At 42.2% G+C, this 26,166-nt stretch overlaps 1 protein-coding gene and 1 long non-coding RNA gene across 5 annotated transcripts in view; both read left to right on the top strand.

Annotated features, from left to right (window-relative positions):
* Positions 1-8,889, top strand: part of LOC120102491 (uncharacterized) — a 60,061-nt gene extending 51,172 nt beyond the window's left edge. Inside the window, 3 exon segments of one of the 3 annotated variants that reach the window (NR_190538.1) lie at positions 595-696; positions 8,307-8,473; positions 8,602-8,889. This is a non-coding gene — a long non-coding RNA (uncharacterized LOC120102491). 3 annotated transcript variants of the gene reach the window in all.
* Positions 8,890-10,274: 1,385 nt separating this feature from the next.
* The window catches only part of Kdm7a (lysine demethylase 7A), a 64,990-nt gene continuing 49,098 nt past the window's right edge, over positions 10,275-26,166 (top strand). The window contains exon 1 of one of the 2 annotated variants that reach the window (XM_087659236.1): positions 10,275-10,607. Coding sequence is in view for 1 of the 2 variants with exons in the window: in NM_001428919.1 (NP_001415848.1) it covers positions 10,414-10,607 (194 nt within the window). In the remaining variant the exon portion in view is untranslated. 2 annotated transcript variants of the gene reach the window in all.

Here is a 26,166-nt window from a genome sequence, read left to right as displayed (position 1 = left end):
TTCACAGAAGTTTCTATGCATGAGGATATGCTGGGTTTTTTTCCTGCCGTCTATCTGGTTCTCTAAACTGATCCCCAACTGTGGATGTTTAAGTAAGCAAGCAAGGGGGACATTTACAGGCATCTTCCTGTCTGATTCACTGTGCAGCAGGAGGCCAGTCAGTTGGAGAAACTCAATTCCTGAGTGAGGGCATTTATTGTGGAATACTGGAACCTTAGTGTGTCTGAATCTTTGCTTTCTGTTTTTCCTTCCCCTCCTTGTTGGCTGTGGAGGCCTGAGTTATCCTGAGTTCAGCTGAGCTGCCCTTAAGCTCTCCCAGGGCCCTTACTCCTGGTACCCCTTAAGCGAATGTGCAGGCTTCTTCAGCGATCAACCCTGCCTTTAACCAAGCCCCATTGCTCTTTGTAGTTGCCGACCAGTATCTGCTCTACTGGGAACTGGGCCGTGTCAGTTCTCTGCCTCATGCTAGACTCAAGGAAACGGAGCGTAGAGCTCAGTCAGTAGTCTGCGTTCTTACAAGGCCAAGAGCAAATGGAGCAGTCTGGGACTTCCACTTAGGAAGGGCGGCTAACAGCCGGCCTCCCATGGGTTCTGTGGCAGTTAGTGAGGGGTCGGAATTCTCATTGCTTGGCTCACATGTTGGCTGGTGCTCCTGATCCCTCTGAGCCCTTCTTAGGAAGAGTCACAGTGATTTTGGTGAGAATTCCTGCTTTCTTTATTAAACCATCAAGTCCTAAATATATATATATATATATATATATATATATATATATATATATATATATATATATATATATATATATATATATATGTGTGTGTGTGTGTGTGTGTGTGTGTGTGTGTGTGTGTGTGTGTGTGTGTGTGTTTTAATGGCAATTTTATCATGAGAACACAAAGATATGATTCGTACACTGTAATGGTTATTCTTCTTGATGTGAGCAATTCCTGCCAAAAAAGCAACTTGAGAGGAAGGTTTACTTCAGTTCACTGTTTGAGTCTATTACTGGGCACAGATCTGGGTAGAGAAAAGGGGGTACAGGTGGTTAACTAGCTTTTTTCCTTCTCCACTTTTATTCAGTTTGGGGCCCTGGCACATGGGGTAGTGGGGACATCTTCCCCCTCTCAGTTAAGTAATTCTGGAGACCCTCTTACAGATATACCCAAAACAAGGTATGTTTGGTAATTCCCTAGGAGCCTAGGGTGTTGTTGTTGTTGTTGTTTTTTAAAGATTTGTTTATTTTATTTATATGAGTACACTGTAGGTGTCTTCAGACATACTAGAAGAGGGCATCAGATCTCATTACAGATGGTTGTGAGCCACCATGTGGTTGCTGGGATTTGAACTCAGAACCTCTGGAAGAGCAGTCAGTGCTTTTTTTTTTTTTTTTTTTTCCGGAGCTGGGGATCGAAGCAGTCAGTGCTCTTAACCAGCCCCTGTTGTTTTTTTTCTTTTTAATCTTATTTATGTATATGTAGGTATGAAGGTTAGAGCTGTGTACTACCTTGCCCAGTTTTACTTGAGTTCCTGGAATCTGAGCCTAGGTCCTCATGTTGGAGTGGCAAGCCTCTTTATCTACTGATCTATCTTCCCGACCTGACCTGTGATGTATTTCTTTTTTTTTTTTTTTTTTTTTTTCTGTGATGTATTTCTTAATCTGATCAAGTTGCAGTTAAAATTAATCATCAAATATATCAAGTGTTGTGAAATGGTTCCTAGTGACAAAGGCAAGCTGTCAGTAACATTATGCTCTAACCAGCCCCTCCCTGCACGATGTCCAGACCCATCCACTACTGGTGGCTGGTTTGACCTTGTGTAGCCATTTTTCTGCTGACTCCACATTTCTAAATAAATGTAGCTCTTTCTTTACATTTGGACATTAGCTGTTGATTTTTTTGCTACTGAAGATTTAACTCTTTTATCTCCTCCTTGTTCTTTTTCCATCTTTAAAAGTTTTAAAATGGTTGGGGATTTAGCTCAGTGGTAGAGCGCTTGCCTAGCAAGCACAAGGCCCTGGGTTCGGTCCCCAGCTCAAAAAAAAAAAAAAAGTTTTAAAATATGTTTTATTAAGAGAAGAGAGGAGAGGGCTGAGGGGAGAGGAGTGAGGGGAGAGGGGAGGAAAAGGGGAGAGGGGAGGAAAAGAGAAGAGGGGAGAGGGGAAAGGGGAGAGGGAGAGGGAGAGAGGGAGAGAGGGAGAGAGAGAGAGAGAGAGAGAGAGAGAGAGAGAGAGAGAGAGAGAGAGCGCAATGTCATAGCACCTTTATGAAAGTCAGAGGACTTGTAGGAGTCAATTCTTTCCTTCTACTATGTGGGTCTCTGGAATCAAACTTGGGATGTTAGACTTTCTTGGATGAGCCTCTTTCCATCTTGTTTGTTTTTGCTTTTTTGAGACAGGGTTTCTCTGTGTAATCCTGACTGTCCTGGAACTACCTCTGTAGACCAGGCTGGCCTTGAATTCAGAGGCTGCGTCCACCTAATGAATGCTGGGATTAAAATGAGGTGCCCAAACCATCTTTTCCTTTTTTCTTTTTTTTTCTAGAGCTGAGGACCGAACCCAGGGCCTTGCGCTTGCTAGGCAAGCACTCTACCGCTGAGCTAAATCCCCAACCCCCCAAACCATCTTTTAAGAATAGTTATATTCTTTCATTTTTATTTAAACAATAGGGTTTAAGTGCGATGCACACAAAGCCCACAGTGTGCTGTGATAGCTTCCTTCCTCTTACAGTTTTAATTGTTCTGAAGTTAAAGCAGATTTATTTTCCTGCACATTTTTCTAAGTGTTTATTTATGAACACTCCCTACCCTGATGCTCCCATTTACTCAACTCATTCTTATCAGACTTTTTTAGTCTAGTGTTAAAAATGTATTTCCAGGGGCTAGAGAGATGGCTCAATGGTTAAACAGCATAGTCTGCTCTTCTAAAGGTCTGGGGTTCAATTCCTAGCACCCACACAGCAGCTCACACCTGTCTGTGACTCCAGTTCTAGGGCTTCTGACACCTTCAGATGTGATCATAACATTAATGAACATAAAATAAAAATAAATTATGTATATTTTAAAGAGAGCATTTCCAGTGACCTTTTTTGTTTTCAGAGACCTTCATCTCCCATGTAGTCCCGTCTTCCTGTCTGATCTGACAGCTTCTTCTCTGGGCCTGGTGCTCAGCTTTAGTCCTGGGGTTCGTCTTTTCTATTCTGCCGTGTTCATGAATCTTAGCAGGAAGTACTTAAGCAACCAGCATAAACCATCCATCCTTCCTTGAATTGTACTTCCCATTCCTGACCCTGGGTCCCAGTCCCTATGACTAGATCACTATTTTGACATATTCAAGATAATTTAGGTACAGTACCTAACTTTTTTTGTTGTTTTCTTCATGCATGTAAGGTAAGCACTTCACCACACTGAGCTGTATCACCAGCCCCTGTCTAGTCTTTTTATTTTGAAACAAGACCTTAACTAAGTTGTTCAGGTTGGCCTTAAACTCACTTTGAACTGCAAGTTGGGGCTTGACTTTGTTATCCACTTGCCTTATTCTCTTTAGTAGAGAGTTACAAGCCTCTGCCACTAAGGCCAGCTACTTTATTCATGTCATTTTTGGTTTTTACAGATAAGGTTTCACTCTGTAGCCTTAGTTGATCTGGAGCTCGATATGTAGACCAGGTTGGCTCCATGCTCACAGAGATCTGCCTATCTCTGCCTCCTGAATGCTGAGATTAAAGACATGTGCCACCATGCCTGGGTCTAGATGATCATATATTATCATATCACATATCCTTGTTGTTGTTGTCATGGTCATAATCATCATCGTCATCATCATCATTGTTATTGGTTTTTCAAGACAGGGATTCTCTGTATGTAGCTCTGGCTGTCCTGGAACTCTGTAGACTAGGCTGGCCTTGAACTCAGAGATCTCCCTGTCTCTTGTCTCCCTCGTTCTAAGATTAAAGGGATACTCCTGCCAGTATGTCAGACCGTCTACTTTGTTTTTTAAAATAGTTTCCTTGGACAGCTGTAGGAGCACATACATTACAAGACCCTGTTACAAACAAACAAACAAACAAACAAACAAACAAACAAAATCAAATAACTTGGACTGGTAGCACATTCCTATAATCTTAGCACTTGGGAGATGGAGCCTGGAGAACTATCAAGGCCATTCTTGGCTACTAAGCAACTTTGAGGTTAGCCTGCATTGTCTACATACATGATTCTGTCTCAAGACAACAACAAGTTTCTTTTATCAGGAGGCTGAGTCAGGATGGTGGAAAGTTCAGGTGCATGTGCGCGCGGACACACACACACACACACACACACACACACACACACGCATGTGCGCACATATGTATAATGTATATGGTTGCACAAATACTAACTACAGTGCACATGTAGAGGTCAGAGGACAGCTCTGAGTTGTTCTCTCCTTCTTTACATGAGTTCCAAAGGTTAGATCGAGGTCATGAGGCTTGTGCAGTAAGCAACTTTAGCCATCATGCCATCTTGCCCATACCAGCTTGGGTTTCTTGAAGTATACCTGATATATAACAAATAAACTGCACACATTAATGCACAGTTTGGATTTAGGGATGTGCCTGTGAGACTATTGCCACAAGTTGGAGCACTAGACTTATTTGTTTCCTTTGTCTTGTCTTCTTACCCAGGGAGGTTCATCCTACCATCATGGAGGCCCTCACATCTGCTCACAGGTCTCCTTGAGGCCAGTGAGCACATCAGCCTCTTGAGTTTACTATTATCTCCTGGGTTCCACAGGACTGTGCCTTCTTCAGCAAATGGATGAGATGGAGTGACATCATGCAGACCTGTGGCTGAATCTCACCTGTTTCTGTCAGAGTCAGAGGACCACAGCACTACTCACACAAAGGCTGTAGTGATCAGAGAGAACATGTACCATAGTACTGGAAGAGCTCCCGGCATACAATACCTGCTCTATTCTCCAGTCTCTGCTCTCTTTCCACAACAGCTTTCTGTGTTGCTATCAGTTCTTCTATTTCTCTTGGACAATGGCATTTCTCCTTTCCCTGTGTAATGCCTTCTTCCTCCTGTATCAGCTTTCTCTAGCCTCACCACTTTCTACCTTTGTATGGTTCCCTTTGAAACATCACTCAAGAAATGTAAGTCTAGGATAAGCAGTGCTGGCTGGCATATGCCTTTAATTTCAGCATTCAGGAGGCAGAAGCAGCCAGATCTCTGAGTCCAAGCCTATCCTGAACTACAGAGTGAGCTCCAGGGCAGCCAAGGCTACACAGAGAAAACCTGCCTCAAAAAACTAAAACAACAAAAAAAGGAACAGAGTCTAGGGCTAGAGAGATGGCTCAGCAGTTAAGAACACTTGCTGCTCTTGTACGGACCCAGGTTCAATTCCTAGCACCCACATGGTGACTCACAACCACTTGCAATTCCAGTTCTAGGAGATCTGATGCCCTAGTCTGGCCTCCATGGGCTGTTGTACTGTGGTACACATAAGCTTGTGCATAAATACATACATATAAAAATAAATACATGAATAAATGTCTAGATTCAAGCAGAGAACCTAGGTCACTCAATCCTGTTTCAAATAAGTCAAATGGATTTGTTTCTTGTCTTTTTCTTCTTGTTGAGACAAGATTTCCTGGATAAGGGTGACAAAACCAAACCAGAGGTTGAACAATTTTGCTTTATCATGCATCCACATTACCTCATCTGCCTCACGAATTGTGACTACACTTTCCTTTTTGATTCTAAATATAAAGGGTCCTTTCAGTTGCCCTTATTTTTAGCAAAGCCCAGCTCATCCTAAGCTTTGATCTTCCTGACACCTCTCATACAAATCTGTGCCATAATTCTATATGTTTTTCATTGAGTGCCCCTTTCTCTAAGTGAAAATCTGGGGTTTGGAGGACCTTATTATCAACTCTTCTCTCATGGCCTCTTCCTTTCTGTTATTTATCATTTTCTTTTCTTTCTTTTTTTTTTTTTTTTGGTTCTTTTTTTCGGAGCTGGGGACCGAACCCAGGGCCTTGCGCTTCCTAGGTAAGCACTGTACCACTGAGCTAAATCCCCAGCCCCTATCATTTTCTTAAAAGCAAGAACTATGTTTATATTCCTTTTCTTTCCTTCATGGCATCTACATTGTAAAATCTTATTTTATTTCCCTGGGGGTGGGCATGCTAAGGACTGAACCTAGAGTCTCATTCATTCTAAGCAGGTTGTTCAATCACTGAGCTGTAACTCCAGTCTCCTCCAACTATAGTAAACTCTTTAGTAATTAAACTTACTTTTATTACTATGAGCTAAAGTCATTTTTCATTGTATTTGTTTAAAAGTATCTTTAGGTGTGGTAGTGCATTTTTTTTTCTTTCTTTTTTTTTTCGGAGCTGGGGACCGAACCCAGGGCCTTGCTAGGCAAGCGCTCTACCGCTGAGCTAAATCCCCAACCCCAGTAGTGCATGCTTTTAATACCAGCACTTAGGAGACAGAGGCAGACAGATCTCTGTATGAGGCCAATCTGGTCTACACACCAAGTTCCATGCCAGTCAGCCAGAGCCCCGTCTGTGATATCTCACTATATGTAGTGAGACTCCATCTCCAATAGTAAGTTAACTATCAAACATATGGAGATACTTTTTTTTTTACCTTAATAAGTCCTGATTATTAAGGTTTATTATACAGTTATTACTGTTTTTGAGGTACTTAGTTAAAAAGATAGCTTGCAACTCTGATTTCTTTCCCTTTTCCTGTGAAGCAAAGTACTGAGTGGCAGTTTACATGTGTGCTGGCACCTGCCTTTAATCTCAGCACTCAAGAGAGTCAGACGCAGAGGCAGATCAGTCGTTGTGAGTTTGAGGAGAGATGGAGCTACAAACTGTGTTTCAAATTTCTTTTATTCTCAGTGAACACATATGTGTTCCTGAGTGTGAGGAGGCCAGAGACAGACACTGGGTGTCTTCAACAACCCCCACCTTAGTGTTTGGGACACAGCCTTTCACTGACCCTGGGGCTCACCTGGCTAGCCAGCATTTTCATCTCCCCAGTGTTGAGCTTTTCACTCAGGTGTCAGGGATGGAATTCAGGTTCCCAAGCTTGTGTGATAAGCACTTTACAAGCGGAGCCATCAACCCAGCTCCATATTTTACAACTTCTATGTAATTAGAAAACAACACTCAAGTTTCACATCCCTCTGGATTTAGTGTTAAGGTCTTAATTCATACCGATAAAGAAATGAATCTGAGGTAATAGAATTGAGGCAAGACTCGACTCACAATTTAATCAAACCTACAGCCTTATTAGAAATGACTTATCTATGGGCAGAAAGGCTGATGAAATGTGTATAAGAGATGGTTTTTTACATTTGTTTGTACAGTGTGTCTGGGAAGTGGGAGGGTTTGAGGTACACGCATACTAAGCATGTGAGGGTCATGAGTTGGTTCTCTCCACTTGGGGATAAAATTAAGCTTGTCAAGCTCGGTGACAAGCACCTTTACCCACTGAACCATCTTACCAGTCCATACTTTAAAAATTTCTTTCAAACTCTAATTTGGGATAATTTCCCAGCTGCTGTTAGTCCTCTCTACTACTATTAATAACCAAACAATTATGGATAATTACAGTTAACAGCTATAAGGTTTATTATGTGCTATGAACTGTCCTCAGCAGTTGGTTATCTCATTTAATGAACCCTAAGCTGAGGCAGATATTCTTATCATTCTCATTAAAATGAAAACACTAAAGCTTGAGCAGTTGTCATAGAGATGTGGGTGCAAAATCCAAACCCATGTACGTAATTGCTATGTCTGGAAGCTGCCACAAAAATGTTGGCATTATCCAGAGTTCTACTGTGCATCCTTTTTGCCTCACACTGAACATTTGTGTGTACAGCTTCTTACCACCCCCTTTAATAGATTTTTATCTTTATAGTGTTATGACTTATTTTCTCATCTTTAAAACCTATCTTCATCTCCAAACCCTAGAGTCAATTACGTACACCAAACAGAAATACAGGGGTTTATGAAACTTCTCTTAATGAATTCCATTGAGTAGAGTGTAATGTCTGATTGTCACAGTATTGGGGGCACTTGATCAGATGACTAAAGGTGCTGTGTTGGGTGTTGTCTAGCATCATGGCTAGTTTTTAGTTGTTCTGGTTCTGATGGTTTAACCTCAGGTCTTAGGCAAGCCTAAGCTCTATCTTTAAGTTACACCTGCCTTCCCATTGGAATTACTAAGAATTTTGTGGGAATTTACTTGAAATTATGCATGTTACAATCTTTGTCAAATTTCAATTTATATATCTTGCTTTTTTCTTCTTTCCCAGTCCTGGAATTAACTACTTTGCTAAGGAAAATGAGGAATTGTATTCAGAAGCCAAACTCTGGACTCAGTGTTTTATGGACTCGTTTGCTCACAGATCGTCTGAATGGACAGAGTATGTTCATATTTCTACAAATAGAGACGGACTCTATTACTCGCCTACCAGAAAAGGTGCTCTAGTTTTCTTCTTCCATATTTGTAACTCTCCTTTTCAACAGGGCAAAACCCAGCTCCCTCTTCCTTAGTATGATCACCCATTGAAACAATGTGCTGTCTGTAACCAATACTCTCTCTACTAGGTGTTACTCTTCTAAAGCCAGGTGTGCCTTCAGAGAACACCGTGCCCCAGGCTGCTTTCTGGCTTTAACGTGATAGTTTTGGCTGCCTTTCATTCACTGGTTGTGCAGTCCTCACGCAACCGCTTTAAGACACATTAAATAATGTCCTTTTACTTTTTTTCTTTCCCTCCTTTCTTCTTCTGCCTGAGGTAATTCAAGGAGGCATTATTAGCTATAATTTTTAATAGCTCTTTCAGGAATTGGTCAACCCATGATACATATGCTAAAATTACATATACTTCAAATTCATTGGGTTTGTGTCGACCATGATTTTCAGGCCTTTCTTTTCCTGTGATGTATGTGAGAAACAGTGGTGTAGTACAGAAAGGATTGGACATAGAATGAAGAACCAAGTTTAGTCCCAATTCTGAGACTGTGGTAATTTACTAGGTTTCCTCTACTTAAAAAATAAAGGCTAGACTAAAGCAGAGGTTCACTGCCTGCGGACAGTGAACTGACTCACCTACTCATGTTCCCAAACAAAAGTTATCTAGGGAGTTTTTGCTTTCTCTGGATATAAGTGCTCACAAAAATTCAGCTTCCAAGTTGAATTGATAATCCTTAACATTCTACTCATTATTCTCTATTCGAAATTTGTTGGGTACTTTTATTCTTCAGTTTATCACCTCACATCTGATTCAGCCTCATCTTTGACTAAAAAACAGAGATGGCCTGTGGTACACACACACACACACACACACACACACACACACACACACACACACAAACTCCTAAAGGACCCTTTCTTTTTCTTTTCTTTTTTTCTTTCTTTTTTTCTTTCTTCCTTTCTTCCTTTCTTTCTTTTTTTTTTTTTTTTTTTTGTGGCATCTCCCTTCCCGGGGAAAAGACGTTTCAAATTTTCTCCCTACTTTCCCAATTAGCAGAGCAGAGCAATCACAGCCAAGTTATGTTATTTATAAAAACACCGGTTCTTCATTCCTCTCACCAACTCCATCTCAAGACTGGTTCCCCCTTGGCGACAGATATTAACGGAATTCCTCCTGGAGACAACGTTCTTCCCCCTAGCAGTGGCTCCAATCAACACACAGATTACCAAGTTGCTCTCTGGGAATTTGGGCGCGACGCTTTTGGAAGTTTGAGTGCGTTTCACAAGGCGTTCCTCCACCTCGGGAGGCACAACTGCCTGACGTGTCACCCCGGTTGGGGCCCACGCAGGACGGGGGTGGCATCCTCAGTGGGCGGCTGCTAACTGACGTGAGTCGAGGCGACCCTGGAGGGCTGAAACCTCCTAGCTTCTCTGCTTCAGAACACAGCCACAGCGTCCACCTTTCACACGGCAGGAGCTTCCCCGCAGCCTGGGCTTTTCACTCAGGAACAGGGAAACCCGCTCCACGCACGCTCCCGCCGTGCTCCTCCGTCCGGAGTCGCGCGCCCGTCGCCGCCACTGCGGCGCGTGCCCTCGCGGCGTCTCCGCCCCCTCCCACGGCCGCCAGCCCTTCTGCGGGTCGCTGCGCAGGTCGACGCGGAAGGTGCAGGGAGCGCGCGCCGAGGCTGAGAACGTGCGCGAGAGGCACGGCCCCGCGGAGCGCCGGAAGCAGCCGACAGGCCTCGCTCATCGCGCGCGCCGCCCCCGCCCCTGAGCCGCGACCTTGCTCGCGCGCGCGCACTAAGGCGCCGCCGCCGCTGCCGCCGCCGCCGCCGCCGCCGCCGCCGGGGCTGCTGCTCCGGCTGCTGCAGGAGGCGGCGCTGGCTGGCGGCTGCGCTCGCTCCAGTCGGCAAGCGGAGGAGCGAGCGTGTGTGTGTTTTTTAAAGATGGCCGGAGCGGCGGCGGCGGTGGCCGCGGGAGCAGCAGCTGGAGCCGCCGCGGCAGCGGTGTCGGTGTCGGCTCCAGGTCGGGCCTCGGCGCCCCCTCCGCCTCCGCCTGTGTACTGTGTATGCCGGCAGCCGTACGACGTGAACCGCTTCATGATCGAGTGCGATGTCTGCAAGGACTGGTTCCACGGCAGGTAAATAAACCCCCTTAGTCCCACTGCCGTCGTCTGCGGCCACCGACCAGCCGCCGCCGCTGCCGCTGCCGCCTGCGCCTCCCTCGGGCTGGGCCGCCGCGTCGCGCCCCACGTCCCGACTCTGAGGCACTGAGCCCCCGGGCCGGGCGGAGGCGAGAGCGCCCCCCCCCCCCCGATTGCCCGGCAGGCTGCGGAGCGGAGCCGGTGGGCTCGGCCGGCCCGGGCGAAGAGTCGCCACAACAAACAGGAACAAAGGGGCCGGCGGAGAAGTTGGCAGGGGAAGCCGGGGTGAGGGGGACGCGGCGGGCAGCGCAGCTCGGGTGGCGGCGGAGCGCAGGCAGGCCCGCTGCCCGCCGTCCCCCACTTCCCTGGCTGCTGCCGGCCGCTGTGTCCCGGGCTCCCGCAGCCCCGTGCTTGCCCTCGCCGGCCGCCGCGCTTGCTGCGCTTCCGGGCGGCCGCCGCTCGGTCCCGTCGCGGGTCGCCCCCGCCGCGGGTCCCGTCGCGCCCCCTTCTCTCTTTTATCAAACTTCCTCGCGCGGCGGGACGGGGTGGCGGGACGACGGCACGAGTAAACAGAGCAACAGATGTGGCACTCGCGGCTCGCGAGGTGCGGGGCCCCGTCAGGGCACAGTTTAGCTATCCGCTGGCCCACCCCGCAACACACCCCCTACGGCCGGGGGCGGGCTGTCCGGGCGGGGGGAACGTCGCCGCAGACCCTCCCGGGCGTCGCTGTAGCGCCTCAAACTTTAGACTGAGTGCGTCTTTGGCGACACCCGGACGGCCCGCAGCGGCGGCCCGGGCGCTGCGGCCATCCAACTTTGGGGCGGTGCGGTGGCGAACGATGCCCTCCGATGCTGCCGCCGCACCGCAGGTTTGACGTTTCGGAGAGCTCGGGCCGCCTCCGCAGCCAGGCCGCCGACTCGTGTGTTTTGTAATCAAAGTGTGAGGCTAATAAAGGGCGGCGCCAGAGCCTCTTGACTCCGGCGTGGGAGGGATTCGCAGGCATTTAAACAAAGAAACTAGTTGGGGTTGGGCTCCCAAAGTCCTTATTTGGGTGTTGTGGCAAAGCCTGCGGTCACCTTTAGGTGAGGCAGGTTTTCTGGGCACCGTTGTATGTTGTATCTTGACAAGAGCCCGCTTGGGAGTTATAGCTGATATGGTGACTGTGGTTGTAGGAAGTATCCTTTGATTGACAGCAGGACATTTAAATACAACCTCCGCTCCCCCTCCCCAATTTTACAGAAACAGTGCAGCACCAGGCCAGATGTCTTAGTCTCCCTCTACTGGTCTGGGGAGAGAAAACCATTGAAATTACAGGGTTCTTTCTGTGTTGACAACTAACTACATAGAGTTTGACTTAATTTTCAAGTGCAGTTAAATTTATAGAGTTTTAAAATTACACGACTCTGATAACAGATAGCACCCACAAACTTATCACTTCAAAAGAAGGGTAATATGCTCATTTTTGTAAAAGCAAACTTTAACAGTCTGATAAAAGTCACTTAGTAAAATGTTTTCCTATATTTTGATTGTACATAAAACTGAAATTCGTAGATACCAAACGTTTCCAATTTTATGCCTACAGTCTATGCTCTTATAACATTCCAAGCAACCAGAATTGACTATCCAACATTAAGTTCTAAAAAGAATAAAACAAGAATTAGTTGTAATTACTGAAAAGCTTGAAGTTTCCAGGGAACTAGTTGACAAAAATATATCTCTTTGTGTAATTCAGAGATTAGATAGGTTAATAAACTATAGATTTGAGGTTTTTAAAGCTTTTTTTATTGTAACATGGGTTCTGGTGAGTCAAAACTCAGGTGCTTATGATTAAGCTGCAAGTCCTGTCATCTGAGATTTTTGTTTTTGTTTTCTCCTTCAAGACAGATTTTTAAATTGTGTAAACTTAGCTATTCTGAAGCTTGTTTTGTAGACCAGGCTGGCATTGAACTCAGATTTGTTTGCTTCTGCTTCCCAAATGCTGGAACTAGACACATGTACTACCATGCCCAGTTGCATCTTTTGGTTTTAAATTAGGTGCCTCAATGCTAGAACATGACAAACCTCAGGTGTTTCCTGGCCATTTTTGTCACACATTTAAGTACCAATTTGTAAAGAGCAGTTGAAGAATTTCATCTGTGCAGGTGACTCAGGTGAGTCCAGGGTGTTTTTGACCCCTAATTTTTGAGATGTTAAAGTGGTTCATTTATCAGGCATTAGAAAAGTTAGTTTTATTGCTAGGCCCCATAAAAGTGGTATCTTCTTAGTAAGTATAATTTTTAAATATTGATAATTTAGAACCTATATGCTTTTTTATGATTGGTATTTATTCTAATGAGTCATTTTCTAAAAAGTGAAGTTACTTATGCATTAATTATTAAACATTATTTATATGAGAATTGGTTCCTAAAGTACAGAGAGGTATACCTTTAATACCCATCCTCAGGTTTCCAAAAGTAGTCCATCTGCAGAGGAGCAGAACAGATAAACAGCCTTTATATGAATAATTTTTTTTCTTTTCTTTTTTTTCGGAGCTGGGGACCTAACCCAGGGCCTTGTGCTTGCTAGGCAAGAGCTACCACTGAGCTAAACTCCCAACCCCACATGGATAATTTTTTAAATTTATTCTTTAAATCTGTTATTATTGTGTCCTTATGGTGTGCATGCTCAGACAGTTAGGCTTGCATGCAGGTATCTTTACCAGGCACATCTACTGTATGGGAAACCTCGAAACTTGTCTTAATTTATTTTGGAAAAAAGAAAAAAAGGAAAAAGAAAGATAGGGCCTTCCTTGGTGTAGCTAGGTGGAGACTCAAGCTTTGGTGCTTTCGTAGTGAGCAGGAGTTCTACCCCATAGCTTTCTTAAGCCAACAGGTTGTGATTGTGTACTAGACACTCAGTGAGCTGAGTCAGAGATAGGCAGGATTCTACTAGGGGCTTCTTTCCATCTTAAGCACAGAGTTTTTCCTCTCCAGTTCTGGTGGAAGTGAGGTGTGAAGGTGCTGCCCGCACCTGAGCTCCAGGCTGTATGACTTTGATGTCATCCCATGAACAACAGCATTACTGTTCAAGTTAGTTAAACTCTATGACAGTGTTTGCTGTGTCCTGTTTAGTCATTTATATTAGTCTTTGTAATCACATTCTTTTGATTTTATAAAAAATAAAGAGAAATATAAATAACATATAAGGCCATATTTTTTCATGAATAACTATTTAACATTTGAGGTGTGACTTCTTTATATCATTAAAAGAAAAAATTGGAATTTGCTTTATGAGTTGTTACTTTTTTTTTATAGTAGGGTATACTTTTGGTCATATTTTAAATCCCATTTGAAATTTGTTTTTGTTGGCTGTATGGCATTCTTTGGTTGTATAGTGTTTAATTCCACAAAAGTACACCGTTTGAAAGTCATTTTCCTATTATTTCTTACTTTGTTTTACTGCTTCTTGAGTTTACTAATGGTAATATGACTTATACTCTTTCTTTTTTTTTTTTTCTTTTTTCTTTTTTTTCGGAGCTGGGGACTGAACCCAGGGCCTTGCGCTTGCTAGGCAAGAGCTACCACTGAGCTAAATCCCCAACCCCGACTTATACTCTTTTAACCAAAATTTTATGGGTATCTCTTGTTCCTTAGATTAAGTCAAATCAGTTATTACAAGGAAATATTTAGAAGACCTGGCTCATACCAGGTAATAAGAAATTCCTTGAAACTGTTGCTGGTTAGAGATGCAGGTGTTTTTGATGTGACCTGTCTTTGCCAGGCTGTCCCCTGAAAGGGAAATCTGTTTGTTCTTCAGCAGCGCCCCTTCAGTTTCCTATGTTTTTGGTGATATAAAGTTAACAGACAAACAACTTTGGCATTTTATATATAAGTGGAGATTATCAAAAAAATTTAGGTACAATGGCACATGACTATTAGCTTGCATTCTGGAGATGGATGGTGGGGAAGCACAAATTTGATGCTAGCCTGGGATACTTAGTGAAACTGTCTTAAAACAAAACAATCTTTGCCAAAAAAAGTACCCTAAAATGGTTTGTAACTGTCCTCAGATATGACAGTAGACTGCACAAATCTGATACATTCGTAAAGTAGGCATAATAGCAAGCAGTAGAAAGGATGTGCTGTGACTCAGCTGCATGGGCTAAACTCACAGCAAGGTGGATAGGAAATATATACTGCTTTTAATCCCAGGACTTGGGGGGCACAGGCATGCAGGGCTCTGTGAGTTGCAGGCTAGCCTGGGCTACATAGTAAGTTCCAGTCCAGCCAGGCTACATAGTAAAACTGTATCTCCAAACAAACAAACAAACAAACAAACAAAAAAAAAAACCATTTTTTTTAAATTAAGAATTGGCCATTTTGGTAGCGGACAAACAAGAGTTTATAATTTCCCCGTCTCCCTTGAATGGAAACGCCTGCTGTGTTGCATCGTTGAGTTGTTTGCTTTAGTTTATAATACACTGGGCGCTGTTCTTGGTGCTAGGAGAGTAGCAGAATACAGCAAAAGCTTCATTCTGTACTAACAAGTTCTAGGTGGGAAGAGTGAGACAAATATGACAAATAAGTAATGTGAGGAAAATTGAGTTGGGGAAAAGGCAGGTCAGGGTGTTGATATTGCCTCTTCTCTGTGCTGAGCTTGTGGAAATCCTTGTGCTTATGATGCTGACAAGTTACTGGGCCAGAGAAAAAAGAAGTCCAATATCCTGAGTGTGGGCCATGCTTGAAATCTTCTAGGAGAGTCAGAACACCCATCTGGAGCGAAGTAGAAGAGACCACTGTTGGTTTCGTAGGCCAGGGCTAGTTAGTACTTTGAATCCTTGTGTGTGTGTGTGTGTGTGTGTGTGTGTGTGTGTGTGTGTGTGTATGAGAGAGAGAGAGAGAGAGAGACAGAGACAGAGACAGAGACAGAGACAGAGAGATAGACAGACACACACACACAGGTTCCTCTCGGATTGAACCTGAGGCCTTACCCATTTGAGGCAAGCCTTCTACCTACCATTGAGCTATATATATATCCCCAGTTCTCTTTATTTTTTAAATTTCAGTCAGGGTCTCACTAAGTTGCCTGGGCTAGCCCTGAACTTATTCTGTAGCCAGACACACCTTGAACTTGTGGTCTTCCTGCCTCGACCTCCGAGTAACTAGGAATACAATCTTTTCCCATGAGACCCAGTGTTTTAATGTCTTATATTATTTCCCCCCCCTGAGGTTTGAATGGAGAAATTTGTACTTGGGGATAGAAGAATTTGATTGGGTAATACTGTTGAATGGGAAGTTCTCAGATACTTGTTATGCAGAGCTCCAGGAATTCATCCAGGACTTGTACTGAATGCTTTAACCAGTCCTAGGCACTGTTAATTAACATATTTAGTTTTCACATCTTGGATAAGTGTTGTTATTATCATCCACATTTTACAATAGGAACCCAAGGGATAGAATTAAATAACCTTTCCAGGATGTAGAACAGGAAGGTGAGATAGTATTTGATCTTAGCACAGCTCTGTGGTCCTAAGTCTTCTCTGGGACTGTAGCTAGCCTAGGAATTGGTTTGTCTGTGTTGGAGGTGTGCAGACAGAATAGATATTCCAGAGGGAGATAGATGCCTGAAGACAACTTACTATCTTGGTTCTTTTAAGGAGAGATTATTTTGAGGGGCAGGACAGATAGCTCCCTTGTGCATGCACTCGCAGGAGACACACATTTGGTTCCTAGCACCAGTGTTGGGTGGTTAAGAGCTCTCTATAACTGTATAGCTCCAAGGAATTGGATGCCCTCTTCTGGCCTCTGGGCACCTCCCACACACTACAAATAAAAATAAAACTTAACAAAAAAAATTTTAAGTGAAATATGTTAAAATTATAAATGCCTGGGGGGGGGAGTCAGAATATTTATTAATAAAATATTGGCAGCTTTCCTTATTTAACTGCTTTTATCCTTGTTAGAAGTGATTTCTTATTGGGGAATATTTAGCTTTCCTTGTTTTTTTTTTGTTTTTGTTAAATAGGAGTTGGCAGAGGTAAGTGGATCTCTGAATTCAAGGTCCTGGTCTAAATATCAAGTTCTAGGCTGGCCGGGAGTATATAATGAGACCCTGTCTCAAACAAACAAACCCTACCCCAAAACAAACAAACAAACAAACAAACAAACAAACATTGCAGGGTGAGGACGAGTGTAGTGGCTTACACTTGTGATCCTAGCACCAAGCGCTGAATTCAAGGATTCTCACCTCCCACTCCACTGATGGACCTGCCCAATAATGACACAAGAGATTATTGTTCATTGTAGGTTAGGCACTATAGTGGGGAACCTCCCGACTAGCCTTGTCTAACTTAAATAAACCACACTATTCTAGTCCATGTCTGCCACATAGCCCATTACCTCTCGCTCAGCTCTGGGACCTGTCATTCTGGTGAATTCTTCTGAGCCTGAGTCTTCTCATGGAGCCCGGAAGTCCCACCATTCCTCCCCTGTTTCAGCTATTGGCTGTCAGTTCTTTATTAAACCAGTCAGAAGGGGAGGGAAGTGTGTATTTACAAAACACTGAGGCAGGTGATGATCTGTGCAGGTACAGAAAGCAACCTTTGAATAATACAGAGACAGCCTTACACAATGCACAAAATGATCACCCCAACACCACTCTGTAGCCCCCTTCCTCAGTAGGGATTGGAATAATTTTTTTTTCTTTTCTTTTTTTCGGAGCTGGGGACCGAACCCAGGGCCTTGCGCTTGCTAGGCAAGCGCTCTACCACTGAGCTAAATCCCCAACCCCTGGAATAATTTTTAAAAGTTGTAGACACTATAATTAATAATGATGTCTTAGTATTAATATAAACCTAAGTGAGCATGTATTTTCCTATAAGAAGACAAGAGGTCGATTATTGAACTTGTGGGTTACTTTTTAATTCTTAACTTCTTTTTTGGTAGGGGTAGGACAAGGTCTTGCTGTGCTTGTCATGTTCTTCCTGCTTCCGCTTCCTGAGTATGGGCCAACTTCTTTCCTTGATAGGACAGTTACCCTTAGGGGAGACAGGGCTTTTTAATTAAACCTTCTGTTGACTGTCGCTGTACTAAAATCTTAACTATTAGTTTGGAGTTGATTTCTGCTTGTTTACTTTTTTTTTGTCACTAGTGTTCTTCCATATTTAATTGAGTTTTCTGTTCTTTTCTTTTTGAAGTGAGTTGGAGGACTTGAAATAAGAACAGAACAGGTGTAACCGTCTGTGACAGGAGCTTTAGTGGCTTCAGGCACAGAAACTCAAGCTCCTTTGCACAACTTTTGAACAGCTGGTGGGTGCTGCTCTTACAGCTGCTGAGTACTAAGGCTTTTGTTCTCTGTCGTTGTTGTTGTGGTTGTTTTAAAGACAGGGTTCTCTTTGTTGCCCTGGCTATCCTGGACTCACTTTGTAGACCAGGCTGGTCTCGAACTCACAAGAAAGAGATCACCTACCTCTTGCTTGCTGAGCAGTGGGGATAAGGGTGTGTTTTGTTCTTTAGGCACTGCATTTTATTTCTGTAGTCAACCATGAATTTTCCATTCAAGACAGCTCATGTTTCTTATCCAGTATAGTGTGATTTAATGCTAATTTATGATTTTTCTGTGAGTGCGCTGGTCCGTTTATTTATTTATCTATTTATTTATTTATATTTTATTTTATTTAATAGAGAATAGTGTTTCGAAGTCAAGATCTGGTTGGCTGTAAACTTGATGTCTGGGCTTTCTCAGTGGACAGAGTTAGGAAATACAGTGTCATCCACAGGCATGCACCTTTATTTTTAGACCTTCTTGTCCCACATACAATACAGACCATAAGCTTTCACAGTGGTACCTAACAGCACAGGGCTCCTTTTAGTTTTTCTCTTTCTCACTATTACTTTTTCTTTTTCTTTTTTTTTCTAGTAGTGGGAAACTTAGCTCTTATCTAAAACATTCTTATTTGTTGAATCTTAGTACATGTATAATTGAGTCCTAGAATTACTAACCTATCCCCTCGTGAGAAACAAATTTGATAGATAGATTACATTTTTATATAGTTGCTTTTAGCTTTACAACATTTAGTAAAAATTATTGTATAGCATTGTTTTAATTTTTTTCAGGTATGTAAAACATTATTCAATGATCCCGAGAAGTCAGTTATATGAGAGATAAACTCACTGCCTCCCCATCCCTTCTATAGTCTCTCATTTCTCTCTTCGTTCTAATCCTTTCCTATCCACCCCTTTTAAAAGTCACTTTGGCTTTTGTTTTTCCTTGAGACGGTCTCACTATGTAGGCCAGGCTGGCCTTGAAATAGAGATCCATTTCTGTGCTCTCAGCACTTGGGACCCTGAGGCAGGTGGATCTCTGAGTTCAATGCCAGCTAAGGCTATATAGTGAAAGTGTCCCCCCTGCTCCCTTCCCTTCCCCTCCCCCACCCCATCATGTGTGCATGCTACCCTCCCCAGTCCTAGGACTTTTAAATTTGATTTAAAGATTAAAAAACAAAACAAAACAAAACAGTTCACATGTAACAGTATTTTGCCTTCATTTATGTATTTGTATGTTTGGTTCCTTGGAGGCTAGAAGGGACAATGTTGTCTCCCCTACCCTGAACTGGAGTTAATGGACAGTTGCTCGATACTATATGGGTGTTGGGAACTTAACTCATGTCCTCTGTAAGAGGTGCTCTTAACGAATGAGCCACATCTCCAACCCCAGGTTTGCTTTTTTAATGACAGTTTCATGTGTTCTAGATTGGTCTCAAACTTGCTGTATAGCTGATGGCCTTGAATGTCTGACCCTCCGGCCGAGATTTTTCACTACACTTGGTTTAGGTGGTGTTGGGATTTCACCCAGGGCTTTGTGAAAACTAGGCAAGCATTCTAGTAACTGAGCTGTATCACTAACCTAACCCCAGTTTATCTTTCTTGCATGCATGCATGGATGTGCGTGCTAAGGATTGAACCCAGGGCTTCACAAATTCAAAATCCATTGTCGACTAATGAATAGCATCTCTAGCTCTTGTGTTTTCTTTTAACTTAATTATATATGGGTGATGATGGCACACACCTTTATTCCCAGCACTCAGGAGGCAGAGGCAGGTAGAAATGTGTATGAGTTTAGGCCAGCCTGGTCTACAGAGTGAATTCCAGCACAGCCAGGGCTACGTAGTGAAATCAGGTCTTGAAAAATTAAACCAATCAACCAACCAACCAACCAACCAACCAACCCTCCCTTAATCCAACCAACCAAACAAACCAACCAATCACTACCAACAAAAACTCTTAAATTATGTTATTTATTTATTTTGTGTGTATGTGCATGTGTGTGAGCATGCGTGTTCTGTGGTGTATGTACCTGTGGAGGTCTGATGACTTGTGGAATTGGTTCTCTTCTCCAACTAGGTGGGGTCCAGGGATTGAGCTCAAGTGGTCAGGCTTTTTATACAAGCCTTTACACATTATTTTACTTTTCCCAGGCTTGGAATCAAAAACCAGAGTCTTATACATACTATGCATCTTCTTTTTTCCTTTTTTTTTTTTTTTTTTGGAGCTGGGGACCGAACCCAGGGCCTTGCGCTTCCTAGGCAAGCGCTCTACCACTGAGCTAAATCCCCAACCCCCTTTTTTCCTTTTTTTAAAAAACAAAACAAACAAACTTTGCTGTATAATTTCCCACGTTCAGTTTGAAGAAGTTTGTCTTATTTTTTAAATCTCTGAAACCACATAACCTTTATGTGAATCTTTTGGGTCTTATTCTACTTCTCAGATGTAGTTTATAGTGTTTTGTAGTTACTAATAGCACTCTTATATTTATATATAGTAACTACCTTGTGTATATATGTATTTTCATATTGTTGGAGATCCATCTTTAGATTGTCAGTAATGGTAAATGGAGTTACAGCTATAATCCTGTCTACTCGGCAGAAGCAGAAGGATTGCAAGTTCAAGACTAGTCTGGGTAACTGAGTTAGATCCTGTCTCAAAACAACAAACAAAACCAAAACAAAGAGGCTAAGGAGGCCCTGGGTTCTGTCCCACTGCTCTCACTGCCATCACCCTCCCTGCAGAGAATGGCACATACATTGCTTTGTTACCATTACTATATTTCTTCCTGGTAATTAGACCAGTCTGAATTACCACCAACATTGTGTGGATCTCACCGTGTAGCCCAAATTATTTTGAAACTATTTAGCCCAGAGTGATTTTGAACGGAGATCATTCTGACTCTACCAGAGGACAGGCCTGTGCCTCCATGCCTGGCTTCTGTGAGTTTTTAAGCTCTCTTGGTATATTAGGGATACTAGCCTTTTGTGGCAGTTGTGAATAGTTTCTTCCACCGTTCAGCTTGTTGTTCAGCTGTCTTCAGTTTGTTGTGGTGATTTTAGAACCACGGAAACAAAGTTTTAAGTTATATAGTCACATTTATCAATCTTTTCTTTTAGTTAGCTCTGGACTTTGAGTTTATTTTTTTAAGCATCCAGATTTCCTTTCTTTTCCTTTTTAATTAAAATGTCTGTCTCAAGCAGCTTTGGTTTCAGCAGTATAAAATTATAATTTTTTTTTCTTTTTCTTTTTTTCGGAGCTGGGGACTGAACCCAGGGCCTTGTGCTTGCTAGGCAAGTGCTCTACCACTGAGCTAAATCCCCAAACCCATAAAATTGTAATTTAATTTAATTATTTCCTTAAATGGCACTGTAAAACTCCATATTGGTAGGCTAGGGAGATGGTTCAGCTGCTTGTGCTCCGAAAGACCCAAGCTCTATTTCAAGCCTCCATGTCAAATGGCTTACAACCATCATAACTTTGGCTTCTGGAACTTTAACACTTCTGACTTGCACAGGCACTTGTAGTCACACGCACACATCTACATCTGCAAATAATTATTAAAAAGAATAAAAACAAAACTTTAGGAAATCCATTTTGGGGCTGGAGAGATGGCTAAGTGGTTAAGAGCACTTGCTGTTCTTTCAGAGGATTAGGGCTTGGTTCCCAGCTCCCATGTGGCACCTTACAACTGCCTGTAACTACAGGAGATCTGATGCCTTCTTCTGGTCCTGTGAACATCAGGCATGCAGGTGGTACACATACATATACACAGAAATTCACACATACCATAAAATAAATAATATACAAATAGATAAAATCTTTTTTAGAAAGTCTGTATCAACTCCAGTGGTTTAAGATGCTAAAACCTTGCATGCATGGTTTGTTGCATACAAACATACATACATACATACATACATACATACATACATGGCTGAAAATTCCATGTGTGGTTGATTCTGTTCGTATACATTCTGTTCCACTAGTCTCTTTGTCTATTTCTGTAACAGCAGTACACTGTTTAAATTGCAGGGGCTTTTATAGTGTTTTTAAGTCTAATAAGGCCAGTCTTCATAGTTATTGTCTTCAATGTTTTTCTGACTGTTCTTAGAGATTTAGATTTTTTATGTGAATGTTACTATTTACTAACCTAAATTTTAATTTTTTTTTAAAAAAAAGACTTTTTAAAAAATTCATCTATGTGTGTATGCCCGAGGAGGCCAAGAGAGGATGTGAGATTCCCTGGGAGTTGGAGTTTTAGGCAGTTGTAAGCAGTCCAGTGTGGGGGCTGAGAATTTAGCATGGAAAAGCAGTAAGTGCTCCCATTAAACCATCTCTTCAATCTAAGAACTTGCTTAGTTTTATTTAAAAAAAAAAAACCAAAACCCTTATTTGCTATTTTTATTGAGATTACATTAAATTTATAAATTTAACAGTAAGCTGATATTTTATAATGTTGAGTCATTTTCTCTAAGTAAAACACTATAACATAACACTTTTGTGTCTGTTAGATCTTTCTTGTATAGATTTTTTTCATTTGCTAAGATTATTCCTAAGTATTTTTTTTAAATTTTTTAAAGATTTACTTATTTATTTATTTTATGTATGTGAGCACACTGTCCCACATACTTCAGACACACCAGAAGACGGCATTGGATTCCATAATAGATGGTTGTGAGCCACCATGTGGTTGCTAGGAACTGGGAATCGAACTCAGGACCTCTCCAACCAATTCCTAAGTATTTAATTTTCTTTACTACTGTTTGAAATGGGGCTTTCTCTTATTTGTTTGGTTATTGTTTGTGTATATGAAGATTCTACTTTTTTTGTTACATTCTTGCTATCTTACTGGAAGAATTGAATTTAAGGGACTATGTAACTCAGTTGCTAGAGTGCTTGCCTAGCATGTGGATTTCCTGAGTTTGAGTTTTCTGTGCACAAAACCCAAGAGTGGTGGTACACACCTATGATCATGGCACTCTGAGAGGCAGAGTCATCAGAAATTCAAGGCCAGTCTTTGCTCCATAGTGAGATTGAGGTCAACTTGTGATAAAATTGACCCTGTTTCAAAACAACAAGCAAAAAAGAAACAAGCAAAAAACAACACCCCTCCCCCCCAACCCTGTTCTAGTCAGGGTTACTATTACTGTGATGAAAGACCACGACCAAAGCAACTTGGGGAGGTAGATGCTTGGGTGAAAGTCTGCTAGCTCAGAGAGCAGAGACAGCACCTTGCTAACGTTCATACTCAACCGACATATCAGAAAAGAAAGCAGGCTTTCCTCTTCTCAGTCTTAAATATCCTTCAACTCAATGTCCCTCCTTTCTACTTCCTTGTGTTCACTCCCTGTCTCCTGGTTGCTTGCTCTGCTTCCTGACCTACTGTTGACTTTATTTAGCTCTTGTTTACAGAAAGCTCTTGTGTTAAAGGTGTGTGCTAGGGCTGAGCCACAACAAAATTTTTCTAGTTTACAATCTTGGGGTTCACAATGTGATCAAATACCCTGTAATAGTCACTGAAGGAAACCAGGACAGGAACTCAGTCCTCACTGTGCCAGTTTCTGTTGGATGGTCCCCTAGGATTCCAATTGCAGTCACCGTGATGTATTTCCTAGGAGTACAGACTTCGATGCCAGCTCTGTAGTGTGTACATCTGTAGTCACTTCATAAGCAGGAGATATGCATCTATCTGTTCTTCAGTTCACATGGGTAGTGAGTGTCAGTATGCTGCCTCCTTGTCTCCAAGTAAGAAGCACAAGTGAGAGATTGCTAACTTTGATAATAGAGAAAGCACTCAGAAGATTATAGTACAGCAAAGGTGGGGCGGGGGCGAGGGCGGGGGCAGGGGAGCAATACTCATGGAAGTGAAGTGAAATTGGGTATTAACTGCAGCAACAAAAAAATTACCTTGATGCTGCTTACTGTGGAAGGACTATAGATGAAGCCAGAGTCATTTAGTGAAGGCACACTCACAGCAGTGCTTTAACTCTTAGTATGAAAGATACATTAGTTTTATTGTGGTTCTATATAAGCAACAATATCAGCATTTTTTTAAAAGTTAAATTATTTTGAGAAAAGAGGACACCTAAACTGTGCCATTCTTGCAGGGAGGCTTAGAGGTGGCTTCCAGAACTAGTAGAACCAGAGTTGGGGAGCAGCAGCATGCACTCATGCATTTTTAATGTTTTGATAAATTTATAAAGGTCGTGGAGTAATTGCAATTTCCACCATTGAGTATTAAAATAGCTTTGCATAGTTCTGCTTAGGTGGTTATGTGGGCATGAGAGCCCACATTATCAGCAGCATGTGTGAGAAGTCAGAGGACAATTTTTGGGATTTGATTCTTGGCTTCCTTCTTGCCGACACTTGAGCTTTTGGATAATTCTCTTGTCTCTACCTTCCATTTTACTGTAGGGTTGCTGGCATTGTAAATGCATGTTACTGAAATTTAACTTTTCACGTATGGGTTCTGGAGATCACATTTGAGTTGCCAGGTATGTGCAAGAAGCACCTTTTAACTCCTGAGCTATCTTCATAGTCCAACATGGTTATTATTATGATCTTGCCCTACCATATTAGGCAGGGTTCTTTAGAGGGACCAGAACCAATAGAATGTAAATATGTTATTAAAGGGGACTTATTTGATTGACTAACACAATAGGGGCTGGGGAATCCAGTAACTACTGTCTGCATGCTGGAGGCCCAGAGAGCCAAGTAGTTATTTAGTTCACAAAACTGAACGTCTCAGCAGACCCATTCTGATGCTGGAGGCCCACAAGTTCTTTTCTAGAGAGTCTAGTATTTGAGCACTGTGAAAGACCAAGGAAGCTAGAGTCTGATGACAGTGAAGCATGACAGTAGTTGATGATAGGCACTTGGAAAAAGTGAAGACAGCCAGTGTCACTGTATTTTCCTTGGCCCTCTTTATTTAGATTAGGGGACCTATTGGGAGGTCTTTGAAAGTGGGTCTTTCTCTCTTTGTTAATGCTCCCTCGAGACACACGGATATATATCTATATATATCTACATATAGATATAGATATCTCTCTATCTCTCTATCTCCTGGGTAATCCCACATCCTGTCAAGTAGACAGTGAAGGTTAACCACCACAGCCTCCATGCAAAACATAGACTGCACATATTCTTACATTTGCCAGGTCTGGATCATTTGACCCTCTAGTGGAAATTAACAGTTACCCAGTGGACTTTGAGAAAGCGATGAGCGGCTTCAATATATAAGCAAGTAGAAAAATCCTCCCTTCATACACATCGTATGCTTTATATCTTGCCTTGACTTTTGTGTTTTGAAATAGAACATTCTAATGTTTGCTGGACAGTTAGTACCAACCACTCTTTTTGCTGTTGATGAACACTTATTGTTTGTATTTTTACTGAAGTTCTTTTATTTTATGGGTCCTATGTGAAATTTCATGTAGGAACATTTATTATGAATTATGTCAAGATCTCTATGTTCCAAACCCTACTCTGAGTTATCCTTCTTCCAGAATGGAGAAGCATGCCATAAGTATTGTTTTCTTATTCAAGGTAAATGCTATCTTAGCTGATGTCTTAACAGAAATTCACCCATGAATGCTTTTGCTTGGCTCAGCCATTTCTTTTAGGAAACATGCCTTGGGACTGTTACTTACAAATCAGAAAGGTTAGCATAAAGACTCACTATCTTCTTTAGTTGACTCCTATCCTTTGTAGCTGACTGAATCACAAATTGTCTTAGAAGAGTCTTTTACTTGTTATCTTTTATTTCATGGTGTTGTCTCTCAGCTTTGTGTATATTAAACTTTATGAAGGTATCAGTTCTAAAAAAAATATAGCTATTCTTTCTATACTCAATAGTATACTACTCTATACTCATTAGAAATGAAGCTGCAACTGGACTGAAACTTTTCTAATGGCTGTAGTTTATTTAAAAAAGTCGATTTATAGCCAGACGTGGCAGTTCATGCTTGTAATCTCCAGCATGTAAGAGGTTGAAGTAGGAGGGTTGTCACAAGTTTGAGCCCAGCCTGGTGTGCAGTGTAAGCCATTGTCTCAGTGGGGGAAAGCTGGGTTTGGTGACACTCGACTTTCAATTATAGTACTTGTAAGACAGAGGTTGCTGGGTCTCTTTGAATTTGAGACAAAGTTCAGGCTAGCCAGGGTTATATAGTATGTCCTTGTTTCACATTACAACCAATAAACGAATAAATAAATAAATAAATAAAGCCAAAAATATTAACAATCACCCTATTTCTATT

This window comes from Rattus norvegicus, chromosome 4, assembly GCF_021556685.1.
Source record: "Rattus norvegicus strain SHRSP/BbbUtx chromosome 4, alternate assembly SHRSP_T2T, whole genome shotgun sequence".
In the NCBI taxonomy this organism is placed as follows: domain Eukaryota; kingdom Metazoa; phylum Chordata; class Mammalia; order Rodentia; family Muridae; genus Rattus; species Rattus norvegicus.
The sequence above is the reverse complement of the archived record's forward strand: the minus strand, read 5'-3'. Positions and strand labels throughout refer to the sequence as shown.